Source organism: Balaenoptera physalus, assembly GCF_965194825.1.
Source record: "Balaenoptera physalus genome assembly, chromosome: 8".
NCBI lineage: Eukaryota > Metazoa > Chordata > Mammalia > Artiodactyla > Balaenopteridae > Balaenoptera > Balaenoptera physalus.
The window spans coordinates 67,560,835-67,586,808 of NC_138887.1; the positions used below are offsets into that span (position 1 = coordinate 67,560,835).

Consider the following 25,974-nt stretch of genomic DNA (forward strand, 5'->3'; position numbering starts at 1 on the left):
GCTGTGCTGCGTGTTATGCAGGATCTTAGTTTCCCAACCAGGGATTGAACCCATGCCCCCTGCAGTGGAAGTGTGTAATCTTAACCACTGGACCGCCAGGGAATTCCCATATGTCACTTTTTATATAAATTACATATTTTTCAATTTTATTCATGATTTATAGCTTTAAAGTAATGCTTATGTTAGTGATCTTAAGGGTACATAAAAATCAACCTTCAGTGAATGTTTTGCTATTAGATGCACAATTTTCACTTGTAACCATCTGAAATATTACCGGGTGCTTTCCAAGGAAATGTCTTTTTAAAAAACAGCATTTCTTTTTTTTTTTTCATTATTAAGTTTTCTTTTTTAGTCCATTTAAAAAGAAACAAAAACCCTAAAAATTCTGAACTGCTTCATTTCACATTGGTAAAATCTGTAAATACACTATGGAAATTAGAATTTTTTTTCCGCTTTAGTGAGATATAATTGACAAGTAAAATTATATTTATTTAAAGTGTACAACATGATGATTTGCTGTACGTGTGCATTGTGAAATCTTTACCACAATCAAGTTAATTAACACATCCATCACCTCACATATTTACCTTTTTTTAAGCATTTCTTCTTTTAAAAATTTGACTGACTAAACTTTTTTTTTTTTTTTTAACCAGCACTAATATTCTGTACCCACTATGACTCTGGCACCCATTTCCAACATGTGGCTTTTTTTCCCCACACCATCAAGCAATTTTTGGACACCAAGTGGGTGTCCTATAATTTAGCTCAATTCTGACACTACCCAGAGATAGCATCAGATTCCACAGGTTAAGGCCTCAGTTCCACAAGACAGCCCTCCAATTCAGATGCCAGTGTTACCTGTGCTTCTGACTGGTGATAAGTCAGAGGTTCCCACTGTTCCCTCTTTGGGTTCAATTAATTTGCTAGAACAACTCACAGAACTTGGGAAACTGGTTTACTCACTAGATTACCAGTTTCTTACAAAGAATATTAAAGGGTACAAATCAACAGTCAGATGAAAAGATACATAGGATGAAGTCCGAAACAAAGGAGCTTCTGTCCTTGTGGAGTTTGGGGCCTGGCCCGGTGGCACGTGGAAGTGTTCTGGTTCTCCAACCTGGGAGCTCTCCAATCCCGTCCTTTTGGGTTTTTCTGGAAGCTTTGTTACACAGGCATGACTGATTAAAGCACTGGCCCTTGTCATCGATTCAGCCTCCAGTCCCTCTCCCCTCCCTGGAAATCAGGGGGTGGGACTGAAATTTTCAATCCTCTAGTCAAGGTTGGTTCCCCTGGCAGCCAGCGCCCATACTTAGGTGCTTTCCAAAAGTCCCCTCATTAACGTAAACTCAGGTGTGGCTAAAAGGGGTTTGTTATTAATGTCAAGACACCTTTATCACTCTTATCATTAGGGCATTTTAAGGGTTTTAGGAGATCTGTGCCAGAAGCAAGACAAAGACCAAATATATACAAGCACACACAGCCTGTCACCTCCTCTGGGGACTTCAGTCCTGATGGCTTTAGTGGCAGCACGCTCAAAAAGAATGTTCTGGGACAGGCAAGCATATTTTAACTTCTTGTTTAAAATTCTTACGTCTACTCTAAATATTCAGACCCTGTGCTAATTAACTGTTATTGAAGAATAAAAATACACCTGTTATTCAGCATAACAGAATGGTAGTGGTATTGGTCATTGAATGTGTTTTTAGAATTATGTTTTATAGGAATAACAACAACCCTTAAAGGAACCAAAATAAAAATCTTCTTACTGGAGAACAAAAGAGCAATCATTTATGAATGTGATTTTTTTTTTTTTACAACTTTATTAAGGTGTAATTGAAGACAACATACTCACTATTTAAAGTGTACAGTTTGATGGGTTTTAACATATATATATATATATATATATATATATATATATATGTATATATATACCATGAAACCATCACCACAATTAAAGTAGCAAACATTTCCATCCCTCCCATGTGTTTCCTACTGCCCCTTTGCAATCATCCCTCCCCCACTCCATCTGCAAGCAAACACCAATCTGCTTTCTGTCCCTGTAGATTATGGCAACCTGATATTTCTCAAATACATGTACAAAAATTTGCACTTAAGTAAAATTATAAATTTGAATTTTTTGTTTTTTTCTTTAGGATCAAAGATGTGAAATTCTTTATAATGTAATAAAAAATAAACTAGACTGTGATATGAACAAGTTCACTGATCTTGATCTGCAGTGTATAGCAAAAGAAACTGAAGGGTTTGTGGCTAGAGATTTTACAGTGCTTATGGATCGAGCCATACATTCTTGTCTCTCTCATCAGAGTATATCCACCAGGGAAGGTAAGTGTTACTGTTAAAACCAAAATTTGGACTCTTCTTTCCATCGTGGAGAAGTGTAATTGTAGTAAGGTAAGAATTAAATATATTCCATTTTAGTATTCAAATAAGCAGCTATTTGAGTAGAAAATTGGCATTTCCAGCTAAATTGATGGCATTTTTTTTAATTGAGTTAAGATTGGCTAAGTGAAATCAGACGGAGAAAGACAAATAACATATGATTTCACTCATATGTGGAACATTAAAAAAAACAAAAAAATACATGAACAAAGCAAACTAAACATAAACACGTAGATAAAAAGAACAGAGCGGTGGTTACTAGAGTGGAAGGGGTAAGGGAGGGGAAAATGGGTAAGAGAGGTCAACTGTATGACGGCATGTTTTGAAAATTCATATACAAATAGGGCTACCAAAAGAAGTTTTGTTTATTTTTAAACAGAATTAGTTTTAACAACATTGGACTTGCGAAAGGCTCTCCGAGGATTTATTCCTGTGTCTCTGCGAAATGTCAACCTGCATAACCCTAGGGACCTGGGCTGGGATAAGATTGGCGGATTACACGAAGTTCGGCAGATACTTGTGGACACTATCCAGTTACCAGCCAAGGTACTTAAAAAACAACCAAACCAAGCACTACCGACTGCCAGAAGAACCACTGAATCATCCATCGGTTCTGGCTGTATATGTTGGCTTGCCCAGCTTCCATTTGGTCCAACAAGTATTTATTGTTACCAAATAAATGTCCAGTCCTATTTTTGGGACTCTAACAGATTTTTAAAGTATCTGAGGTATTCCTTGCCCATAAAGAAAGCTGAGGTGATATTTATAGTAAACACATTTTGATGTGAATTTCAGAGTTCTTGTGTTTTTCTTGAATCGCCCAGGTTGTACTAAAGCAAATGAACTGTCAGCTAGGGTTGAGCAGAAACAGATAGGAATAAACTGGGAGGTGGGAGAGTCATTTAGATCCACAGAGCTGATGGATTAAGCCAGATTTCTAGACTCTGGGTGCCAGTCTAGAACGGCAGAGTTAGCAGGCAGCATAGACCAGGCAGACAGCAGGATAAAGGGGGCAGTTGTAGATTGTTCTTTAGAAGATCAAAAGTAGAATCTAGGAGGGTGGTGTGTTTGAATCAGAAACCTAAGAGAAAAGGATCTTTGCATGAGATCAGGGGCCCATCCAAAGAGATAAAGAAATGGGTAAGGATCTCAGTTACATGTAAGGACCTCAGTTACAGACAGTCCTGGGACCTGTCTGGTGGGGCCTGGGACATACTGAGTGCAGCCCAGGACTGGGGGTTAAAGCCTGTTTGGGAGAACAGGGACGTGGGAAGTACTTGCCTGCGGATCATGACTCCAAATGCTGGGTCTGGGCACCAAACATCAGTATCCAAATACATCCCGGGCCAGGTACGTGAGGCCATCTGCGTAAGTGCTGACTTTGGGGCTTCTTTCAGATTAGAATGGAGGTTGAGATGAGGTTGAAATTTTGTCAACACGTGGGACTAAATAGGTGTACTTAATAGAGGAGACTAGGAGATTGCTGACAGTAGCCTGATGTTTGGCTCACCTGTTCAAAAAGTTTTCTTGCTGAGAAGCTGGTGATTTAGAAGATAATTTAGAAGCAGTCAGTTACTTGTTCAGCATTGAGACTCTTGGGAGATTTTACTGTTGATTATAATTACACATGCTTCTCTATTATTTATTTTCTTTCTTTGATTGAATATATTTGAATATACATAGCTGTCATAACTTGCCACATGAACCACACAAGTGGAAGGCAGTATACTTGTTAAAAGATTGGGTTTTATTTTCTTAATGTAGTACTATTATAATGTTTGGGGGAAAAAAAAAAACAGGAAAAAATGGAAAGAAGTTCTGATGCATTTATATGCTTTTTATGTGGAATGTATTCCATGGTCCAATTGGGAAAAATCTGTGGTAGTTCCTTTGAGTTCATTTATTATTCTGAGTAGGAATGTTTTTTCTATCATTGTACTGTCATAAAGATGGCCGTTGTTACCACCCAAGTACTTTTTTCTATACGTTGATCTTTGGCCACTGCTTAGTCATTTGTTTTAGAGTTGAGCTCTTTGTCATATTTTTGTTTCTTTCAGTACCCAGAATTATTTGCAAACTTGCCCATACGACAAAGGACAGGAGTGCTGTTGTATGGTCCTCCTGGAACAGGAAAAACCTTACTAGCTGGAGTAATTGCACGAGAGAGTGGAATGAATTTTATTAGTGTCAAGGTATGTTTGGCATTTATCTTTTTTCTCTTCTTTTTTTCTTTTTTTTTTTAATTGAGGGGAAATTTACATAATTAACTATTTTAAACTGTACAGTTCAGTGGCATTTAGTGCATTCACAATGCTGTGTAGCCAGCACCTCTCTCTAGTTGCAAAACTTTTTCAGCCCATTCTCCTTCCCCCAGCCCCTGGCAACCACTAATCTGCTTTCTGTCTCTATGGATTTGTCTGTTCTAGCTATTTCATATAAAAGAAATCATGCAATATGTCACCTTTTGTGTCTGGCTTCTTTCACTTAGCATGATGTTTTCAGGTTTCATCCAAGTTGTAGCATGCCTCAGTAGTTCAGTACTTTTTATGGCGGGATGATATTCAGTCTTTTTTAAGGTGGTGTGGATATGCCACAGTTTGTTTATCCATTCATCATTGGTGGACATTTGGGTTGTTCCCATTTTTTGGCTATTATGAATAACGCTGCTATAAACATTTGTGTATAAATTTCTATGTGGACATATGTTTTCATTTCTCTGGAATACATATATACCCAGGAGTGTAATTTCTGGGTCATATGGTAATTCTGTGTGTAAGTTTTTGAGGACCGCACCATTTTACATTCCTACCAGCAGTGTGCGAGTGAGTATACCTATTTCTCCATATCCTCGCCGACACCATTTATGTTTCTTGATAGCGGGTTAATCTCATATTTGGAAAACTAGTAGGAGCAGTGATCCATCTATTAGTTAAACTGTGTGGGAAATTGAATAATGAGGCATCTCTCTTTTGTAGGGCTTATTATGTTCTTGCTTAAGGCAGATCTTCATGCATTATAAAATAGAATTATGCGTAAATAATCAGATAAAAGAACAAACTTGAAGAGGGAAGAAAACCTAGAAGACTAGGGGCTGGAGACCACACTAAGGCAGGAAGCTGGGGTTTTTATTTGTTGGCTATATTTCACCCTTGCTGTGTCTCACCAAGTTAAATTTTTTCAGGTATAGGGTGAGTATGGTCATTAAAGGACATGCTAGCAGATCATTTTGGGTAATGCTTCACACTCCACCCCTGGTGTGTCATTATGGTCTGGGATGTGCTGTCTTATTTGTACAGCTTCAGCACCCCAGCAATATTTGTTTGCCAAAGAGTGATTACATTTCAAGGCAAAGGAATCATGCAGATTTCCCCCCACCATCCGGAAGTAGAGTGTTTCTATGAAACATTACTGTAAACTGAAATGGTAGAAAACAAAGACGCAATTGGACACATCTTGCTAATGGATGAACAAAATAAATCGAGATAAAGCGCAGATGCTCCCAGACACAGTTCAAAACTATGATGGCTCAATGCTGAGATGCTGAGTGTAGTTCCCTAGGAAGAAGCTTGGTGGCGCCACTGTTGCTGGTGGGGTATGTTCTGCCTCTCCAGCGGCTCACAGCGGGGCAAACACTGAATGCTTTTCGCTTTTCACCCTTTTTCATAAACGTGAACATCTTCTCTGGATTTCTTTGTTAGTGAAATCAGTTACTAATGTAGGTCTTTCACAAAAGTGAAGTAGTGTAAAGCAAACTTCAAAAAGTGAGTGAAACCTGTAAACTTATTCAAAATTGATTTATAATCTGGAAGCTCGTTTATTAATTTGCAGTTGGGTTATACCTACCCTCTTTTTATCACATGAGTTTTTCTGAGCTGGTTATGTGGGTATCCTGGCATTGATGGAGAGCTATAACTTTTAAATTTTCCTATCTTCTTTTTTTGGAATTTGGAATAACTATGACCATATTCTTCTTTTTTACTTGTCACCAGAATGTAGTTTCACTTTTTTTTTTTATCTAGATGGCTGAGTATTAGAAATTCTTTATTTTGGTCACATATCCTGATCAGTTTTTGGTCTTTTCAAGGTAATGATTTTTCATTGGACATCACTTTAGGGCCTATTCAGTTTTTTAAAATATCCCAATTTAAGGAAGGACTGTCCTCATTATTGATATTGTTATATGTAGTAAAGTTTGTTTTGAAAGTTTTGTCAGTTGACTTTTAGGATATATGATATATTTCAACTTCTGAGCAAATAAATTAGTTTCAGTTACTGAAGATGCTAATTAAAGTAATTCATGTCTCATTACATATTTTTTGGAGTCTCCAAAGAATTTGAGATAAATGGAACATTTTCCCTTTTTAAACCATTCATTACCTTACTAAACAAATAATTATTCAGTACTTATTATGTAGCAGGCACTGTTTTTGGCACTGGAGATTCAGTAATGAACAAAACTGCCTTTTCGGAGCTTATATTCTACTAGTGGAGGGAGACAATAAACAGACACATTCAGTGTATAATATACTGTCAGGTGGTGGTAGGTACTAGGTAGGAAAACAGTCAAGGGAAGGAGGTGTAAACTAACTGGAGTGGGTCATAGATGGGTTTGTCAGGCAAGGCCTTTCTGAGGATGTGGCATTTTGTCAGAGATCTAAATAAAATGAAGCAATGAGCCATGAGACTATCTGGGGACAAATGTTCTAAGCAAAGGAAACACCAAGTATAGAACTTGTGGTATGATATCTAGTCCAGCCGCATTAATTTTTTAAATGTAGTTCAGAGAAATCCATTAATTATATTAAAATTTTTCTACTATTGCATTTAGACTTAGTCATGAACAAAAATTATATTTTGTTTTTAGATAGTTTTGAATTAATTCTAATTTAATTTTATTTTACCTAATAGGGACCAGAGTTACTCAGCAAATATATTGGAGCAAGTGAACAAGCTGTACGGGATATTTTTATTAGGTTAGTTACCAGTGAATGTTTTTTTTAAGTAACTGACTCTGTGGTTATTTATCAGTCAATGCTTTTTGGTCTTCACTTGTTTTTATGAAAAACTGATGTTTGAAACCTGTGATTTATATGGGTTATTAATAAACTGAAGAACAAAAATTCATTGTTTTACCAAATACCACTTAAATATAAAACATTTTTGATATTAAGTTTTGGAAATTATTTGGTTTTATATTTACAATAGAAATATTTCTGAAATGCTGAAAGTGGAATCATAAGTGGTTATTCAAAGATTCTCAAAGTATATGAAGCACATAATTACCCCAATTTATCTCTTTTATAAATTAAGATTCCATGTGGCCAATGTAATTAAAATAGAGTATAATTATTACTGCATTTATATAAAAATACATATGAATACAGAAGCTAATATTTAAGAGTAAAAAAATTATTTAAATGTGATGGGATTACAGGAAGCTTCTAAATGAAAGAGCTACTTTGTTCCATTCCACTAAAATTTTATTATAAAATATGCAATTAGGAGAATATATATAATGTACATATATATTTTAAAGGATAATAAAGTGAACTCTTGTATTACTACCACCCAATTTAAGAAAAGAATATTACCAGAAAAGCCTATTACAGGTAAAGACAGTCAACCACATATTGACAAAAGGTTCAATTTACCAGAAATATATTACAATTATAAAATTATTTGTATCTAATACTGTAACTTCAAAATATTTAAGGCAAAAATTTATAGAACTCCAAGGAGAAATTGACAGATCCACCTTCATAGTAGAAGATTTTAACACAGTTCTCAGTAATTAGTTAGTGAAAAAATAGTTGAAAAAATAGTAAAAATTTAGAAGATTTAAACAACATATTCAGCAAGGTTGATGTAAGCATATTTAGAACATGTACCCAACAATTGGAGAATACACATTCTTTTCAAGCACACCTGGAACATTTTTGAAAATTGGCCATATGTCAGGCCATACATAGCGATTGCAATGTTTCAAAGAAATAATATCACACAGACTCCATTTTCTGAAAACACAAGTTAAAATAATCAAAAAAAGGATAAGCCCCCCCATACATTTAGATATTTTTTAAAAACTAAATAAATCATAAGTGAAAGAAGAGATCTAATGGAAAATAATGAGCACTAATAAGGAAAATGCTGTTTATTAAAATTGTGAGATACTGCAAAACTTATTTCAAGGAAAATATATAGCTTTTAATTTTTAGAAAAGAAAAAGACTGAAAGTTAATCACTAGGTATCCATCTCATGAAGTTAGAAAAATACAGATATAAATGAAAATAAATAAAGAGGGAAATAATAAAGAACAAAAATTAGTGAAATAGAAAACAATTCAGTAGCGAAGTTCACAAACCCAAATATGTTTTGTAAACCTGGTACAATTGATCTCCAGCAAGACTGATCAAGAAGAAAGCAAGCATGAATAAACAACATTAGGGATAAGGGGGAGGAGGGCAAGACTAAAGATATACCAGAAATGTAAAAGATAATAAGGGAATATTGTGAAATAATATTATAAACTTTATGCCAGTATATTTGAAACTTGGGTAACATAGACAAAATATATTTGACCAAAGTCAAGCAAAGAAGAAACAAAATCTGAATAGTCTTGTTAAGGTAGGAAAAAAATGGATCGCTAGTTAAAGATCCTTGCATAAATCAAACATCAGATCTAGTTGGTTTTTTAAGAGAGTTTTGCCAAACATTCAAGGCACAGGTAATCCAGTGTGTTGTTGGCCCCAGATTTATCTTACTTGCCATGTATTTACTAAGATATTTGTTGGTTTTTTTCCGTCACCATGACAGATATTTTGTATTAGGGGCGATTCTTTAGACATCTAGTCCATCCTTTGACCCCAGAGATGGAACTTATGTTACCTTCTTTTTAATTAAAACAAAATTAATTAATAAACTAATAAAACTATATGTCAAAGTTCAAGTTAGAAAAAAATGTAATATATATAACTAAAATATATTTTATAGAGAGGCTTACAAAATAAAAATACTAAGCTCGCCAAAATGTAATGGACAAAAGACATGAAGAGACATTGCACAAAAGAAGTGCAGGTGGCCAATAAGCATATTAAAAAGAGTTTACTTGTAATAATAATCAAAGAAGCATTTCACTCATTGAGTAAGACTGGTTTTTGTTTTAGTCTCTGTCCAGAAGGCATGTGTCTTCCCTGACCTCTCTAAGACCCGGTTTACTGAAAACAAGGATAATTACATATGCCTTGCCTTCCTTAAGGGTTTGTTGTGAACAATTAAATAAATAAATATATATATGTGTGTATGTGTATACAGATATAGATATATATATGAAATTACTTTGCCAACTCTGAAGCCCTATTCAGATAGGAAATACTGTTTGTTTCCCCAGAGCGCAGGCTGCAAAGCCCTGCATCCTTTTCTTTGATGAATTTGAATCTATTGCACCTCGACGAGGCCACGATAATACAGGAGTTACAGATCGTGTAGTTAACCAGTTGCTGACTCAGTTGGATGGAGTAGAAGGCTTACAGGGTAATAATTGTAAATACAGAAATATCTTCTTCTAACAAAATTTCACCAGGATTTAGTAAAGGATTTTTATTTCCACCCCCCCTCCAGGTGTTTATGTATTGGCTGCCACTAGTCGCCCTGACTTGATTGACCCTGCCCTGCTCAGGCCTGGCCGACTAGATAAATGCGTATACTGTCCTCCTCCTGATCAGGTGACAATTTCATATTTTGAGTCCAAAATCCAACAAATGCTATGCTCTTTCCTTGTGAACTTTACTTCTGCCAGGTAATAGAAGTTGTCCTTAGAAGACCAGCTTTCGACAAAGGCCTTAGTCACTGCTTTCTTACAGTATGAAAAGATTCTGAATTAGATGCAAAGCCTTTTTTTGGCCCAGCCATTCCATGCAAGTCTGAAAACTTTATACTCTTTCAGTGTTGGCCAATTGGAAAAACAAGAAGGAAAACAAGTATTGCATGTCCATGTTCCCTGTGTTCAAAGATCACACACCTCATTATCCTGACAAAAGACTGATACTGAATCAAGCATAGGACTAGGAAGCATCTATGCATGTACATAGAGATATGACTTTTTCCTAGTCCTATGTCGATGGAGCTCTTGTTCCCAAATTTAGAAATGAATGACTGAGTAAAAGAAGAAATAGACAAATGAATAGCCAAAGGTATAAAATATCTATATATCACATGTAGCAGTTATTTTAATTTTCCTTTCAAAACACTTTCTTGACTCATTTGCCCAAATCTAGAAAATAAGCACTGTCTGAATAAGAAATGATTTACACTGAATAGTTAAGAATGTTGATTTTCATTCATTTTCCTCCCTGTGTTCCTTCTGTTAGGGAAAAAGTTCCAAGGAAGATAGATGTAGCCTAGTGGTACATTCCTCAACTTATTTGTAAAGCTTATAAGATATATGAAGTGAATTTGTAAGAAAAATCCTAAGATACACAGTTTAAAATAACATATTCAATTTTATTTGTTAAATCAATTAGTTTTTCTCCCTTCAGGTGTCACGTCTTGAAATTTTAAACGTTCTCAGTGACTCTCTACCTCTGGCAGATGATGTGGACCTTCAGAACGTGGCATCAGTAACCAACTCCTTTACGGGAGCTGATCTGAAAGCTTTACTTTACAATGCCCAGTTAGAGGCCTTACATGGAAGGCTGCTGTCCTGTGGGCTGCAGGTGAGTTATATGAGGAGATCGTTACTATGGTGTCTTATGAGCGATATGAGCAGTTCAGTGTCAAAATTTCAACCTTAAAAAAAATTCCTATTTTTTAACAACTTTAGTTAACTGTATAGAAATTTACCTTTAGTCAAGTGTACCATAATTGGAATGTTGGCTTTGCAGAGAATTTGTAATTATATGAAGAGTTTGGTGTCTGTTTCTTTAACATTACCTTACTATTGGCAAAATATGTTGGTGTGTGGAAGGATATTCTTTGAATTGAGATAAGAATTATATTGAGATTTTAAATTCGTTTTTTACTTTTAAAAAAGATCATCAGATAGTTATTTTGAAACTCAGATTGTCCCAGATATGGCCAGTAGGAGCCCCTTTTGGATGGCTTCTGTGTCCTTTTGATATGTCCTCTTCATCCTTTGATCACTTACTTACTTCCCTATACAACAAGATGTTCTAGGTTTATCTTATACTCTCTGTACTCCAGCCCTAGAATCAGTTTTTTTCTCTAAGTATAATATTTTAATTTTGGCAGAAAATAATTTGATCTCTGCCACATTATGGACTTTACCATATATTTTCTGGGAAGGCTTTTCAACTATATACTCCCCTCTCCTACATTTTGTTGGAGATTCTTGCAGGGATTAAATTTAGATACTACCAAGTTTTTGCTATTTATTTTGGCAAGCCATTGAAGTTTTTTTTCTGCTAATGAAAGGGGAAAAAAGGTGTTTACAAGTAAACTACTCTCTAATGATGAATCAACCATGTTATAGAGTGCTTATAATTTCAGAGTAGAAAAATATGAATTGAAAGAGACATGAAAGTAAAATTGAGGTCTGAGTCCTAGCTTTGTTAGTTTTGGGGGAGATGGTTGGCAAGTTATCTACAGATTCCGTTTGGTCTTTCCTTATTTTAATAGTTAAAATTTTGTGATGTGACTCAGAACCATTAGAGAATCAATAAGAGCTTTTGTAAAAAAATGCCTCAAGTTTCCTTGTACTGGTCTATTAGAATGCTGTCTCTATGTGGTTTATTTTTGAATTGTGGATTATTTAGAGCTTTACAACTGGTTGTCCTTTTGTGTGTTTTAGGATGGCAGTTCCAGCTCTGATAGTGACCTGAGTCTGTCTTCAATGGTTTTTCTTAACCACAGCAGTGGCTCTGATGATTCAGCTGGAGATGGAGAATGTGGCTTAGAGCAGTCCCTTGTTTCTCTAGAGATGTCTGAGGTGCTTCCAGATGAATCAAAATTCAATATGTACCGACTCTACTTTGGAAGCTCTTATGAATCAGAACTTGGAAACGGAACCTCTTCTGATTTGGTACCTTGTGCAGTCACTGTACAATTCTGAAATAGACAGCTGTATGTTGTTGTAATTTATGTCCTAACTAGCCCCACACGCTCTTTCTGGTTGGTTTGTCCTTCAGTAAAACAGTCTTTTCTTACACTAATCATTTTCATTCCATGTTAAGACAGAGCTGGCAGTAAGGGGAGCCGAAGTAGCCAGTGGCTGTGATTACCCTTTAGTTTCTTTCAGGTTTTTCTTCCTTCATTAGTGGCTTTAAAACATCGTTAGTAGCAGATTCATTTTGTATTAAACTTAAATTCTATTATTGTAGAACAGTTGAGGATAATGAGAAATTTGGTACAATAACGTCAAAAATTCTAACAACCAAATGTTATCTATTGGTAATACTTCTGGTGGAAAAATATAAGCACAGTGAAAAAGTTATTAGTAGTAGTAGTGTTTCAACAAGGAAAATGTTTAGATTAAATTTGGGCAATATCATTGTTTTTCTAAATTAAAATAGCATTTGACACATATCTCAAAAAATTAACAGTGGTTCACTGTTGCTTTATTGGTTAACATAACATTTTTACAAATATTTAGTAATTTTGGGATAAATTTCCTTTATTAGGTTTTAAAAAATATAAACATAACCCATTTTTATTCTCCATAATAGTAAGCTGTTTTAATTCTAGTCTTTGTTTTCTGTTTCTTAACTTAAATGTAGAAATGTCCCAGAACCTTAGTTTAGTATATACCCTATCATTAGGGCATTTGTGGTGGATTTAATAACAAAGCATTATAAAAACCTTGTATGATGGCAGTTTTCACTCTGTGGTGGTTCAACAACATAGGTATAGATGAACCTTTATAGAATATGAACGTATTTTAAACTTGCTTAATTTCAGTTACGTAAAATGTAAGCTTACCCATGTTAAAGTTTTATTGCTTAAAGTTCATAATTCTATCTTTGATAAATACATAATTTTTTTCTCCTTTGCTCTTTTTCCCTCCCTTCCCTCTCTCATTATTATGCCGAACAACACAGAGCTCACAATGCCTGTCAGCCCCAAGCTCCATGACTCGGGATTTTCCTGGAGTTCCTGGGAAAGATCAGTCTTCACAACCCCCAGTCTTCAAAACAGCCTCACAAGAGGGTTATCAAGAGCTCACACAGGAACAAAGAGATCAACTGAGGGCAGATATCAGTATTATCAAAGGCAGATACCAAAGCCACATTGGAGTATGGCTTTTTCCTCTTCATTATAATTGTAAAACTTTTTAAAAATTGTTTTTCCTTTTTGATATGTATTTTTTTGATTGGTAAATGAGCTCTATAAACAAGGGACTGAAACACATCGATCAGTCAAATGATTATGTGCTAACAATTTTTAGTAATCTTATGAGAAAGGGAATGTATAGTCTAAGAAAACTGGCAAAAAGAAATAACACTTGGACTTCCTTTTTCATCACATCTCTAAGTTAACTTTTTGTCTTTTTTTTTTTATTTAAGGAGGATGATGCCCTTAACCAGCCAGGCCCCATCAGAACCAGTCTGGCTATTAGTCAGTCACATTTAATGACTGCGCTCAGTCACACAAGGCCATCCATCAGTGAAGATGACTGGAAGAACTTTGCTGAGCTGTAAGTAAAAGATTCTGATTCAGAAGTATAGATATTATTGCAGGTGATAGTTATTCAAACGTTTAAAATTCTTTTAAAATCACAAATAATATTTTGAATATTTAAAAGCAATTCAAAACATTTGCTTCGTAGCCATGCGTTTAAATACCCAAAAACTTGAGGAATATAAAAGTCAAAAATGAATTTTCATTATAAATAATTCAAATGTAATCAAATGAATTGGTTAATGACTTGGTTTAATTTTAAAAGCATCAAAGAAAAAAAAAGGAAAATCAAAAGCCCAAAATGATTCCACTATACAGTTTCCAAAAATTATGAAAATACAACTGTTGTTTTGTTTTCAAAATAATTTGTATTTTATTAATCTCATTAATAATTAAAGAACATTTAAATACATTCACATTTATTCACTTGTAGACCATGTTTAATATACATTTGAATTTATAGGCTTGCAGTTGTCTCACTAGTAACTTTGGAGTCTGAGACCCATAGACTGGGAACCATTCTAGGTTAATGATTCAACTTAATTCAAGAACTGCATTCCTCTGTAATGTACAGCATGATGACTACAGTTAACAATACTGTAGTATATATTTGCAAGTTACTAAGAGAATAGATCTTAAAAATTCTTTTCACAAGAAAAAGTAACTGAGGTGATGATGGATGATATCTATACTTATTGTGGTAATTCTTTCACAATATATACATATATCAAATCACTATGTTGTACACCTAAAACTAATACAACCTTATATGTCAATTATGTCTCAATTTAAAGAAAGTTAAAAATGGGAAAAAAAAATGTATTCCTGGTCTTTAGAAGTTACAACTTTCTTGTTGAATTTTGCTACACTCTGGGGTATGCATGCACGTACGTGTACATGCATGTGTACATTGAAAGGGTAGAAAAATTTTCCCTTCCCCTCTGGGTTCTTTGGTTGGTCTAATAATTAAATTGACATAAGATGGATTAACAGGAGAAAAACTAATTTTGTACATTCAGGATCTGCATAAAAATAGTAGACTAAAGTCAGTCAGGCAGTTGAGGCTTATATACTATCCTGAGCTAAGGACAGAGATAACGGCCTGGACTTCAAAGGGGAGGAGGGCAATTCACAGGAAAATGGGAAGAACAGGTGTTTGTTTGGTAATCAGACGTTTGTCCTGTCATGCAGATAAGTCTTTTGAGATTAAAAAAATTATCTCTGGTAATAGCTCTTTCTGGTGCAGGCCCTGTATCTAAATTCTTTTAGGCAGTTAAGGGAGAGGTAAAAAGCTTTTCTTGAGTCTGCTGGGTCTTGATTCCCTTTAAGTCAATATAATCCACATGGCAGTTTGGGGTGGAAACTAGAATAATTCAGGATCCAGTCTAGTTTACAGGTAGAAATCCAAACGTCAAAGACAATTAACAGCACTAGAATCTGATATCCATAAAGGTGTATTACTGAAACATGATTTCTCTCTCTACAATGACCCCCATTTCTAACAAAGGTAACCACAGTAAGACTAAACTATTAAGTCTAGTTGCACTAAACTTGGCCTGATTATTTACATAAGTTCGACAAGAATAGTAATTGACCATATAGATGCTTTTAAATCTCCTTTCCTGGAAATTTTCATAAGGAATCTCAGATTGACCTTTCAAAAGCCTCTTGAGGCTAGGAACCCGAGCCAAGGACTTACCATCAGATTTTGCTTGCAATAGCTATGTACTGTTGACCCTTGAACAACATGGACTTGAACTGCGTGGGTCCACTTATACACATTTTCAATAAACATGTACTGCAGTACTGCACAATCCATGGCTGGTTGAATCTGTGGATGCAGAACTGTGGGTACAGAGGGCTGACTGTAAGTATGCAGATTTTTGACTGTGTGTTAGAGGGTGGAGGGTTGGGGTTGGCACCCTTAACCCCTGTGTTGTTGAAGGGTCAACTGTATTTGGGTTAATTTCTCTCTTAGAGGTCCCCAAAATAGCCTGAAGTCCTTGTACTTGCCAGGAAATGACCTTCCTTACTCACCTGGTAAGGTTACTGGGAACTCTGTAAGCAAGGTACCAGGCTGGTTTTCCAAGGAGGTTTATTGGCTCCATAAAATCAACCTTAGTTCCTTAAAACTGTCTAGTTTGTTTTTCTGTTCTATGCACATTCTCAAATACGACATTCCAGTCAAAGCCTTGATGATATAACCAATGTTTCCAATTGTGTCCTGTTACAAGGAGAAAGGATTCTTATTGAACTTATGGAAATAACTGTATCCATGAAAATAAGAATGCTCACTAAGAGTTTCTGAATTCTGGAAGGATCAGGTAGGAGAAAAACATGTTTCATCTTGGTTCACAAAGGTATATTTTACCAAATTACTGATAGCTTAAGAGAAAAGAAAAAGGTTTCCTTAAATCTGGAAAAACAAAACATAAAAGAACAATGTTTCAAACAAAGTCATAAAAATTATAATGATCCTCAGTAGTTCATTCAGTCCCATGTAGTTAATTTTTATGGATCTTTTGTTAGCAGTTTTATGAAGCCATCAGTTTCCCCATTAGAGTTCTGCAAATTCTTACCTAATTCAGTGGTATAAATTGAAAATTATCAGAAACCTGTTCTTGTTAGAGTCCTTTCCATGAGTCTCACTGAAGATGAAGCACTTTTGCAGGAACACTTTTACAATAACTGTAAATGACAAAAGACTTAAAAATGGCCATGGTTAAAGATCTGATGAAACTTCATTTTAATGCATTTGATAAGGAAATTTGGTTATTTCTGACACAATATTTTAAGACGATTGGAATTATGGTTGATAATATTACATATCAGATATTTAGGAATTTTATACAGTTTCTATAAGACATATTAATAACATATCCATATAAATATAACTTTTAGTATTATTTCAGTGTTTCCCATGTAATTTAATATATCAAGTAATCCGAATTTATATCTCTCTTTTTATAAGGGGAGAGAGAGAACAAATCTTTTGAGATGTTCCAGGGGCCCTCTGGAAAATCCCAGAGTTAAAGGTCAAAAAGCCTTATTTAGAATTTGATTTTGGAGAGGTTTGTCAAAAATATTTGGTTTTAAAACACCATACTATTATAGATCACTGTTAAACAATACTATTCACTTAACCAAAGTGACAATTCAAAACTTTGCAGGCAAATACAGAAAGTTACATAGTTGTAAAAAAAACAAACAACAAAAAACACCTTAGAGAAAAGCATTTTCTTAAGCAATCAGACATAAGGCATAGGAAATTATTTTTGTTTTCTAGGCAGACTACTTAAAAAGTAAAGAAAAACCTTTCAGTCTTATCAATAGCAGACCAATAGTCCAAAAAAATTTTGTCCTGAAAGAGAAGAAAAGTTTTAATATCAGTAGTGTACTTATATAAAAGTAAAACTTATTTTTAGAACACTTATAATAAATTCATTCCATTTTAGCGAGCTTGACAAAGTAAAAGTCTCTCTCTCCAACTTTCCATACCCATTTAGTTTGTCCTCTATTCTCTTTCCCATTCTGAAACAATCAGAATAGAGTTGCATACAGTTGTTTTCCTTATTATTTCTCAGTTTTAATTATATAAATTAGAATTCTTAACACTTAAACCTTAATTTCTAGTGATTGTGAACTGTTACACCAGCATTCTGTAGACTGGCAAATTAATGCATACATTTCATAATTTCTAAAAGAATACACTTTTACAGTACAATTCTTCAGTGTAGAATAGGACACATTTATTTATATACATCCAAGTATTTTTAGTTCCTATGTAGTAAGAAGCCAAAAGTAAGTAAATGTTCAATAATTAATGTTTCAGTATTTTATTTAGAAATGATCAAGATATCCAAAGAAATTTCATCACTTACCAAAACTCTAAGGGTATAAGTTACCAAAGAGATTCTGGAAACTATTTAAGTAGACGTATCATAAAACTTAATTATTGTTGAGAAGTTCACTTAAGAACTAGTTAAGTTTTAAACAATCATATTTAGATTACTTATGAAAATTTCATGAAACATTAAAACAGCCACCATGGCAAATTTTGTAACAGGTATATATACTTAAACTAGCTTTTACTTACTGAAAATTATCCCAGATCACATAAACTTGAGAAGAATTTGGATTGGTTTGTATTATGTTTCTGAGAGTTTAGAAATATTAAATTTGATGAGTGCTTTTTTCTTTAACCCAATTAAATAGATCTTTTTACAAATTAATTTTGGCAATATTCATCCAGACGTAGAAAAGTATCACATATACATAACATATCCATAGACGTAACATAAACACACAGAGACAAACAGACCCTGTAGCTTCCATCCCAAAGTGTTAGCCATGGAAGTTTTTATAGCAGTCTATTTTTTAAAAGCCTCTTCCCCTCAACTCCTTTTTTTTCCCCAGTCTCAGGTGATTATAGGCAGTATCTTAGCTATCTCCTGGGTGTTTACATTTCAAAGACATAAGATTTACATCTTCAAGGGACAGAGGAAGAATGCAAGTTTTCTCATAGGAGTTTTTTTTTTAAGTATAGTTGATTTACAATATTATATTAGCTTTAGGTGTACAACATAGTGATTCAATATTTATAGATTATACTCCACTTAAAATTGCAAAATAATGGCTGTATTTCCCTGTGCTGTACAATCTATCCTTGTTGCTTATTTTATACATAGTAGTTTGTACCTCTTAATCCCCAGCTCCTGCCTTGCTCCTCCCTCCTTCCCTCTATCGACTGGTAACCACTAGTTTGTCCTCTATATCTGTGAGTCCATTTCTGTTTTGTTTTGTACATTCATTTGTTTTATTTTTTAGATTCCAAAATAAGTGATAACAGAGTATTTGTCTTTTCTGACTTATTTCACTGAGCATAGTATTCTCTAGGTCCATCCATGTTGTGGCAAATGGCAGTATTTCATTCTTCTTTAAGGGCTGAGTAGTATTCCACTGTGTATACATACTACATCTTCTTAAGCCAGTTGTTCGTTGATGGACACTTAATGTTGCTTCCATACCTTGGCAATTCTAAATAATGCTTCTTTGAACATTAGGATGCATGTATCTTTTTGAATTACTGTTTGTTTTCCTTGGATATATACCCAGGAGTGGAATTGCTGGATCATAAGGTAGTTCTATAATTTTAGTTTTCTGAGGCACCTCCATATTGTTGTTGTTATTTTTTAAACATCTTTATTGGAGTATAATTGCTTTACAATGGTATGTTAGTTTCTGCTGTATAACAAAGTGAATCAGCTATACATATACATATATCCCCATATCTCCTCCCTCTTGTGTCTCCCTCCCTCCCTCCCTATCCGACCCCTCTAGGTGGTCACAAAGCACTGAGCTGATCTCCCTGTGCTATGTGGCTGCTTCCCACTAGCTATCTATTTTACATGTGGTAGTGTATATATGTCCATGCCACTCTCTCACTTCGTCCCAGCTTACCCTTCCCCCTCCCCGTGTCCTCAAGTCCATTCTCTAAGTCTGTGTCTTTATTCCTGTCCTGCCCCTAGGTTCTTCAGAACCTTTTTTTTTTTTTTAGATTCCATATATATGTGTTAGCATACAGTATTTGTTTTTCTCTTTCTGACTTACTTCACTCTGTATGACAGACTCTAGGTCCATCCACCTCACTACAAATAACTCAATTTTGTTTCTTTTTATGGCTGAGTAATATTCCATTGTATATATGTGCCACATCTTCTTTATCCATTCATCTGTTGATGGACATTGAGGTTGCTTCCATGTCCTGGCTATTGTAAATAGAGCTGCAATGAACATTGTGGTACATGACTCTTTTTGAATTATGGTTTTCTCAGGGTATATGCCCAGTAGTGGGATTGCTGGGTTGCATACTGTTTTCTGTAGTGGTTGCACAAATGTTCATTATACCAATAGTGTAGGACAGTCCCCTTTTCTCCACATCCTTGCCATTATTTGTTATTTATAATCTTTTTGATGATAGCTATTCTGACAGGTGTGAGGTGATATCTCACTGTGGTTTTGACTTGCGTTTCTCTGATGATTAGAGATGTTGATCATCTTTTCATGTGTCTGTTGGCCATCTGTATGTCTTCTTTGGAAAAATGTCTATTCAGATCCTCTGCCCATTTTTCTCCCATTCAGTAGGTTCTCTTTGTTTTGCTGATTGTTTCCTTTACCTAGGAGTTTTTTGTTTGTTTGTTTTAAATTAATTAATTTATTTATTTTTGGCTGTGTTGGGTCTTCGTTTCTGTGTGAGGGCTTTCTCTAGTTGTGGCAAGTGGGGGCCACTCTTCATTGCAGTGAGCAGGCCTCTCTTGTTCTGGAGCACAGGCTCCAGACGCTCAGTAGTTGTGGCTCACGGGCCTAGTTGCTCCACGGCATGTGGGATCTTCCCAGACCAGGGCTCAAACCTGTGTCCCCTGCATTGGCAGGCAGATTCTCAACCACTGCGCCACCAGGGAAGCCCCTTCCTAGGAGTTTTAAGGTATATTTCTTTATTATCAGAAGTCTAGGGTAACTACTATTTAAAATTTCCTATCTATCTGTCTTTTTAGAACAGTTCTAACATCCTGATCTTTTACAGTATCTGCAAGCATTTTGAGATGAATTGGGGAGGTTTGGGGGTTGGTAAAGTGAGGTGAACTTTTGAATTGTTTCTAGAGCCACATTCCTGGTTTTGCAGACTCTAATTTGTAAAATAAGGACAGTCTGTTTTATTTCCTCAAAGAACTGGGTTGCAGCCTGAATGCAATCAAGGGGCTGACCCACCCATCCAACTACCTGAGGATTTTTAGTTATAATGGAAATCAAAAGATTACTACAAGAGCCTACAACATGCTGCCTACAAGAGACCTACTTTAGTGCAAAGGACACACATGGATTGAAAGTAAGGGGATGGAGGAGGATTAGCTGAAGATAGATAGTGAAGTAGAAGGATGTGAGCTCACCCCCTTCCTACGAAAACACCAGAAATCACAACCAACTGGTGAACAACCATTGACAAAAAAACACTGAAACTTACCGAAAAAGATACCCTACATCCAGAGACAAAGAAGAAGCCACAGTGAGACAGTGGGAAGGGCGCAACTGCAATAAAATGAAATCCCATACCTGGTGGGCGGGTGACCCACAAACTGGAAAACAGTTATTCCAAGAAGTTATCCCACAGGAGTGAATGTTCTGAGCCCCATGTCAGGCTTCCCCCAGCATGGGGGTCTGGCAACAGGAGGAGGAGCCCCAGAGAATCTGGGTTTGAAGGCCAGCAGGGTTTGATCACAGGATTTCCACAGGACTGGGGGAAACAGAAACGCCACTCTTGGAGGGCACACACAGTCTCGTGTGCACCAGGACTCAGGAAGAAAAGTAGTGACTTGATAAGAGACTGGGCCAGACCTACCTGCTAGTATTGGAGGATCTCCTGCGGAGGTGGGGGGCAGCTGTGGCTCACTGAGGGAACAAAGACACTGGCAGCAGCAGTTGAGGCCGCTGTTAGCCCCACCATACAGCCTGTAGGCTCCGATGCTGAGACGCCTCAGGCCAAACAACCAACAGGGTGGGAACACAGCCCCACCCATCAGCAGACAAGGGGCTTAAAGTCTCCTTGAGCAAAGCCCTACCCACCAGAGGGACAAAACCCAGCCCCACTCACCAAGGGGCAGGAACCAGCCCCTCCCATCAGGAAGCCTGCACAAACCTCTTAGACAGCCTCACCCACCAGAGGACAGACAGCAGAAGCAAGAACTAAAATCCTGTAGCCTGTGGAACAGAAACCACAGTCACAGGACGTTAGTCAAAATCAGATGGAAGAGGAATATGTCCCAGATGAAGGAACAAGATGAAACCCCAGAAGAACAACTAGGTGAAGATAGCCAACCTACCAGAAAAGGAATTCAGAATAATAATGGTGAAGATGGTCCAAGATCTTGGAAAAAGAGTGGAGGCAAAGATCGAGAAGGTACAAGAAATGTTTAACAGAGACCTAGAAGAACTAAAGAACAAACAAAGATGAACAATATAATAACTGAAATGAAAAATACACTAGATGGAATCAATAGCAGAATAAATGAGGCAGAAGAATGGATAAGTTACCTGGAAGACAGAATGGTGGAAATCACTGCCACAGAGCAGAATAAAGAAAAAAGAATGAAAAGAAATGAAGACAGCCTAAGAGACCTCTGGGACAACATTAAAGGCACCAACATTAGCATTATAGGGGTCCCAGAAGGAGAAGAGAGAGAGGAAGGACCTGAGAAAATATTTGAAGAGACAATAGCTGAAAACTTCCCTAACATGGGAAAGGAAACAGTTATCCAAGTCCAGGAAGCGCAGAGAGTCCCAGGCAGTATAAACCTAAGGAGGAACATGCCAAGACACATAATAATCAAATTGACAAAAATTAAAGACAAAGAACTGTTAAAAGCAACAAGGGAAAAATGACAAATAGCATACAAGGGAACTCCCGTAAGGTTATCAGCTGATTTCTCAGCAGAGACTGCAGGCCAGAAGGGAGTGACACAATATATTTAAAGTGAAGAAAGGGAAGAACCTGCAACCAAGAACATTCTACCCAGCAAGGCTCTCATTCAGATTTGACAGAGAAAACTTCTCTAGGCAGGAAAGAGACCAGCAACGTAAAACAGCCTTGTACATTTATATATTGCTATATCAAAACCTCATGGGAACAGCAAACCCAAAAACAATAGATACACACAAAAAAGAAAGCAACCCAAACACAACACTAAAGATGGTTATCAAACCACAAGAGAACAAAAGAGAGGAAGGGAAGAAAAAAGACATACAAAAACAAATCCAAAACAAGACAATGGCAATAGGAACATACATATCTTTAATTGCCTTAAATGTAAGTGGATTAAATGCTTGAACCAAAAGACATAGACTGACTGAATGGATACAAAAACAAAACCCGTGTATATGCTGTCTACAAGAGACCCACTTCAGCCCTAGGGACACATACAGACTGAAAGTGAGGGAATGGAAAAAGGTATTCCATGCAAATGGAAATCAAAAGAAAGCTGAAGTAGCAATACTAATATCAAACAAAATAAACTATGAAATAAAGACTGCTACAAGAGACAAAGAAGGACATAATGATCAAGGGATCAATCCAAAAAGATATAACAATTGTAAATATATATGCACCCAGTGTAGGAGGACCTCAGTATATAAGGCAAATACTAAAAGCCATAAAGAGAGAAATGAACAGTAACACAGTAATAGTGGGGAACTTTAACAACCCACTTTCATCAATGGACAGATCATCCAGACACAAAATCAATAAGGAAATACAGGCCTTAAATGACACATGAGACCAGATTAACTTAATTGATACTTATAGACCATTCCATCCAGTAGTAGCAGAATGCACATTTTTGTCATGTGCATGTGGAACATTCTCCAAGAGTGACCACATGCTGGGCCACAAAGTGAGCCTCGGTAAATTTAAGAAAGTTGAAATCATATCAAGCATCTTTTCAGACCACAACACTATGAGATTAGAAGTCAATTACAAGAAAATAACTGTAAAAAAACAAACATGTGGAGGCTAAACAATATGCTATGAACAACCAATGGATCACTGAAGAAATCAAAGAGGAAATAAAAAAATACCTAGAGACGAAAGCACAATGACTCAAAACCTATGGGATGCAGCAAAGGCAGTTCTAAGACGGAAGTTTATAGCAATACAGTCTTACATCAGGAAACAAAAAAATCTCAAACAAACAACCTAACCTTACACCTAAAGCAACTAGAGAAAGAACAAACAAAACCTGAAGTTAGTAGAAGGAAAAAAATCATAAAAGATCAGAGCAGAAATAAATGAAATAGAAAGAAAGAAAACAGTAGCAAAGATCAATGAAACTAAAAGCTGTTTCTTTGAAAAGATAAAATTGATAAACGTTTAGCCAGACTCATCAAGAAAAAAAGAAGAGGACTCAATAAAATTAGAAATGAAAAAGGAGAAGTTACAATGGACACAAATACAAAGGATCATAAGAGACTACTACATGCAACTTTATGCCAATAAAATGGACAAACTGGAAGAAATGGACAAATTCTTAGAAAGGTACAATCTCCCAAGACTGAAACGGGAAGAAATGGAAAATATAAACAGACCAATCACAAGTCATGAAATTGAAACTGCGATTAAAAAACTCCGAACAAGTGAAAGTCCAGGACCAGATGGCTTCACAGGCGAATTCTATCAAACATTTAGAGAGAAGTTAACTGAACTGTTTCAAAAGATTGCAAAGAAAGGAAAACTCTCAAACTCATTCTATGAGGCCACCATCACCCTGATACCAAAACCAAAGAAACCACAAAAAGATTTACAGACCAGTATCGCTGATGAACATAGACACAAAAATCCTCAACAAAATACTAGCAAGCAAATCCAACAATACATTAAAAGGATCATACACCATGAGCAAATGGGATTTATCCCAGGGGTGCAAGGATTTTTCAATATCCGCAAATCAATCATTGTAATACACCACATTAACAAATTGAAAGGTAAAAACCATGTGATCATTTCAGTAGATGCAGAAAAAGCTTTTAACAAAATTCAGCACCCATTTATGATAAAAACTCTCCAGAAAGTGGGCACAGAGGGAACATACCTCAAAATAATGAAGGCCATATACAACACACCCACAGCAAAACATCATACTCAACAATGAAAAGCTGAAAGCATTTCCTCTAAGGTCAGGAACAAGACAAGGATGTCCACTCTCACTACTTCTATTCAACATAGTTTTGGAAGTCCTATATACAGCAATCAGAGAAGAAAAAGAAATAAAAGGAATCCAAATTGGAAAAGAACAAGTAAAAATGTCACTGTTTGTTGATGACATGATACTATACACAGAAAATCCTAAAGGCACTACCAGAAAACTACTAGAGCCCATCAGTGAATTTGGTAAATTTGCAGGTTACAAAATTAGTACACAGAAATCTGTTGCGTTTCCTTTTTTTAAATTTTAAATAGAAGGGTGACTACAATTGTTTCTTTTTTTAAAAAATATTTATTTATTTATTTGGCTGTGTCAGGTCTTAGTTGTGGCACACGGGATCTTTCGTTGCAGTGCACAGTCTTCTATCTAGTGGTGCGTGGGCTCTAGTTATGGTGCACAGGCTCTGCAGTTGCGGCATATGAGCTCTCAAGTTGTGGCGCATGGGTTAGTTGCCCTGTGGCATGTGGGATCTTAGTTCCCCAACCAGGAATCAAACCAGTGTCCCCTGCCTTGTAAGACAGATTCTTTTATTTTTTTAATATTATCTATCTATCTATCTATTTATTTATTTATTGCTGTGTTGGGCCTTTGTTGCTGTGTGCTGACTTTCTCTAGTTGCAGCGAGCAGGGGCTACTCTTCATTGCGGTGTGCGGGCTTCTTATTGCAGTGGCTTCTCTTGTTGCGGAGCACAGGCTCTAGGTGCATGGGCTTCAGTAATTGTGGCACGCGGGCTCAGTAGTTATGGCTCGCGGGCTCTAGCACGCAGGCTCAGTAATTGTGGTGCATGGGCTTCATTGCTCCGCAGCATGTGGGATTTCCTGGACCAAGGATTGAACCTGTGTCCCCTGCATTGGCAGGTGGATTCTTAACCATTGCACCACCAGGGAAGTCCCTGTATTGCATTTCTATACTCTATTGAATTTCTCTTTCTCATCTTTTGTTGTTAAACAATCCCATTTACCATCGCACCAAAAAGAATAAAATACCTAGAAATAAAACTACCTATGGAGACAAAAGACCTGTACTCTGAAAACTATAAGACACTGATGAAAGAAATCAAAGATGAAACAAACACATGGAAAGATATACCATGTTCTTGGATTGGAAGAATCAATATTGTCAAAATGACCGTTCTACCCAACACAATCTACAGATTCAATGCAATCCCTATCAAACTACCAATGCCATTT

At 36.0% G+C, this 25,974-nt stretch overlaps 1 protein-coding gene across 6 annotated transcripts in view; it reads left to right on the forward strand.

The window, feature by feature from the left end:
* PEX1 (peroxisomal biogenesis factor 1) overlaps nt 1-25,974 on the forward strand; it is a 78,789-nt gene that overhangs the window by 43,147 nt on the left and 9,668 nt on the right. For 3 of the 6 annotated variants that reach the window (XM_082471677.1, XM_082471681.1, XM_082471676.1), the window contains 10 exons: nt 2,154-2,343; nt 2,780-2,946; nt 4,458-4,592; nt 7,309-7,373; nt 9,789-9,931; nt 10,019-10,122; nt 10,936-11,112; nt 12,207-12,437; nt 13,453-13,647; nt 13,918-14,048. In XM_082471677.1, coding sequence (XP_082327803.1) covers nt 2,154-2,343; nt 2,780-2,946; nt 4,458-4,592; nt 7,309-7,373; nt 9,789-9,931; nt 10,019-10,122; nt 10,936-11,112; nt 12,207-12,437; nt 13,453-13,647; nt 13,918-14,048 — 1,538 coding nt within the window. Of the gene's footprint in view, nt 1-2,153; nt 2,344-2,779; nt 2,947-4,457; nt 4,593-7,308; nt 7,374-9,788; nt 9,932-10,018; nt 10,123-10,935; nt 11,113-12,206; nt 12,479-13,452; nt 13,676-13,917; nt 14,049-25,974 lie in introns of those variants that run through there. The other 3 variants (XM_082471679.1, XM_082471678.1, XM_082471680.1) reach the window with 3 other exon arrangements.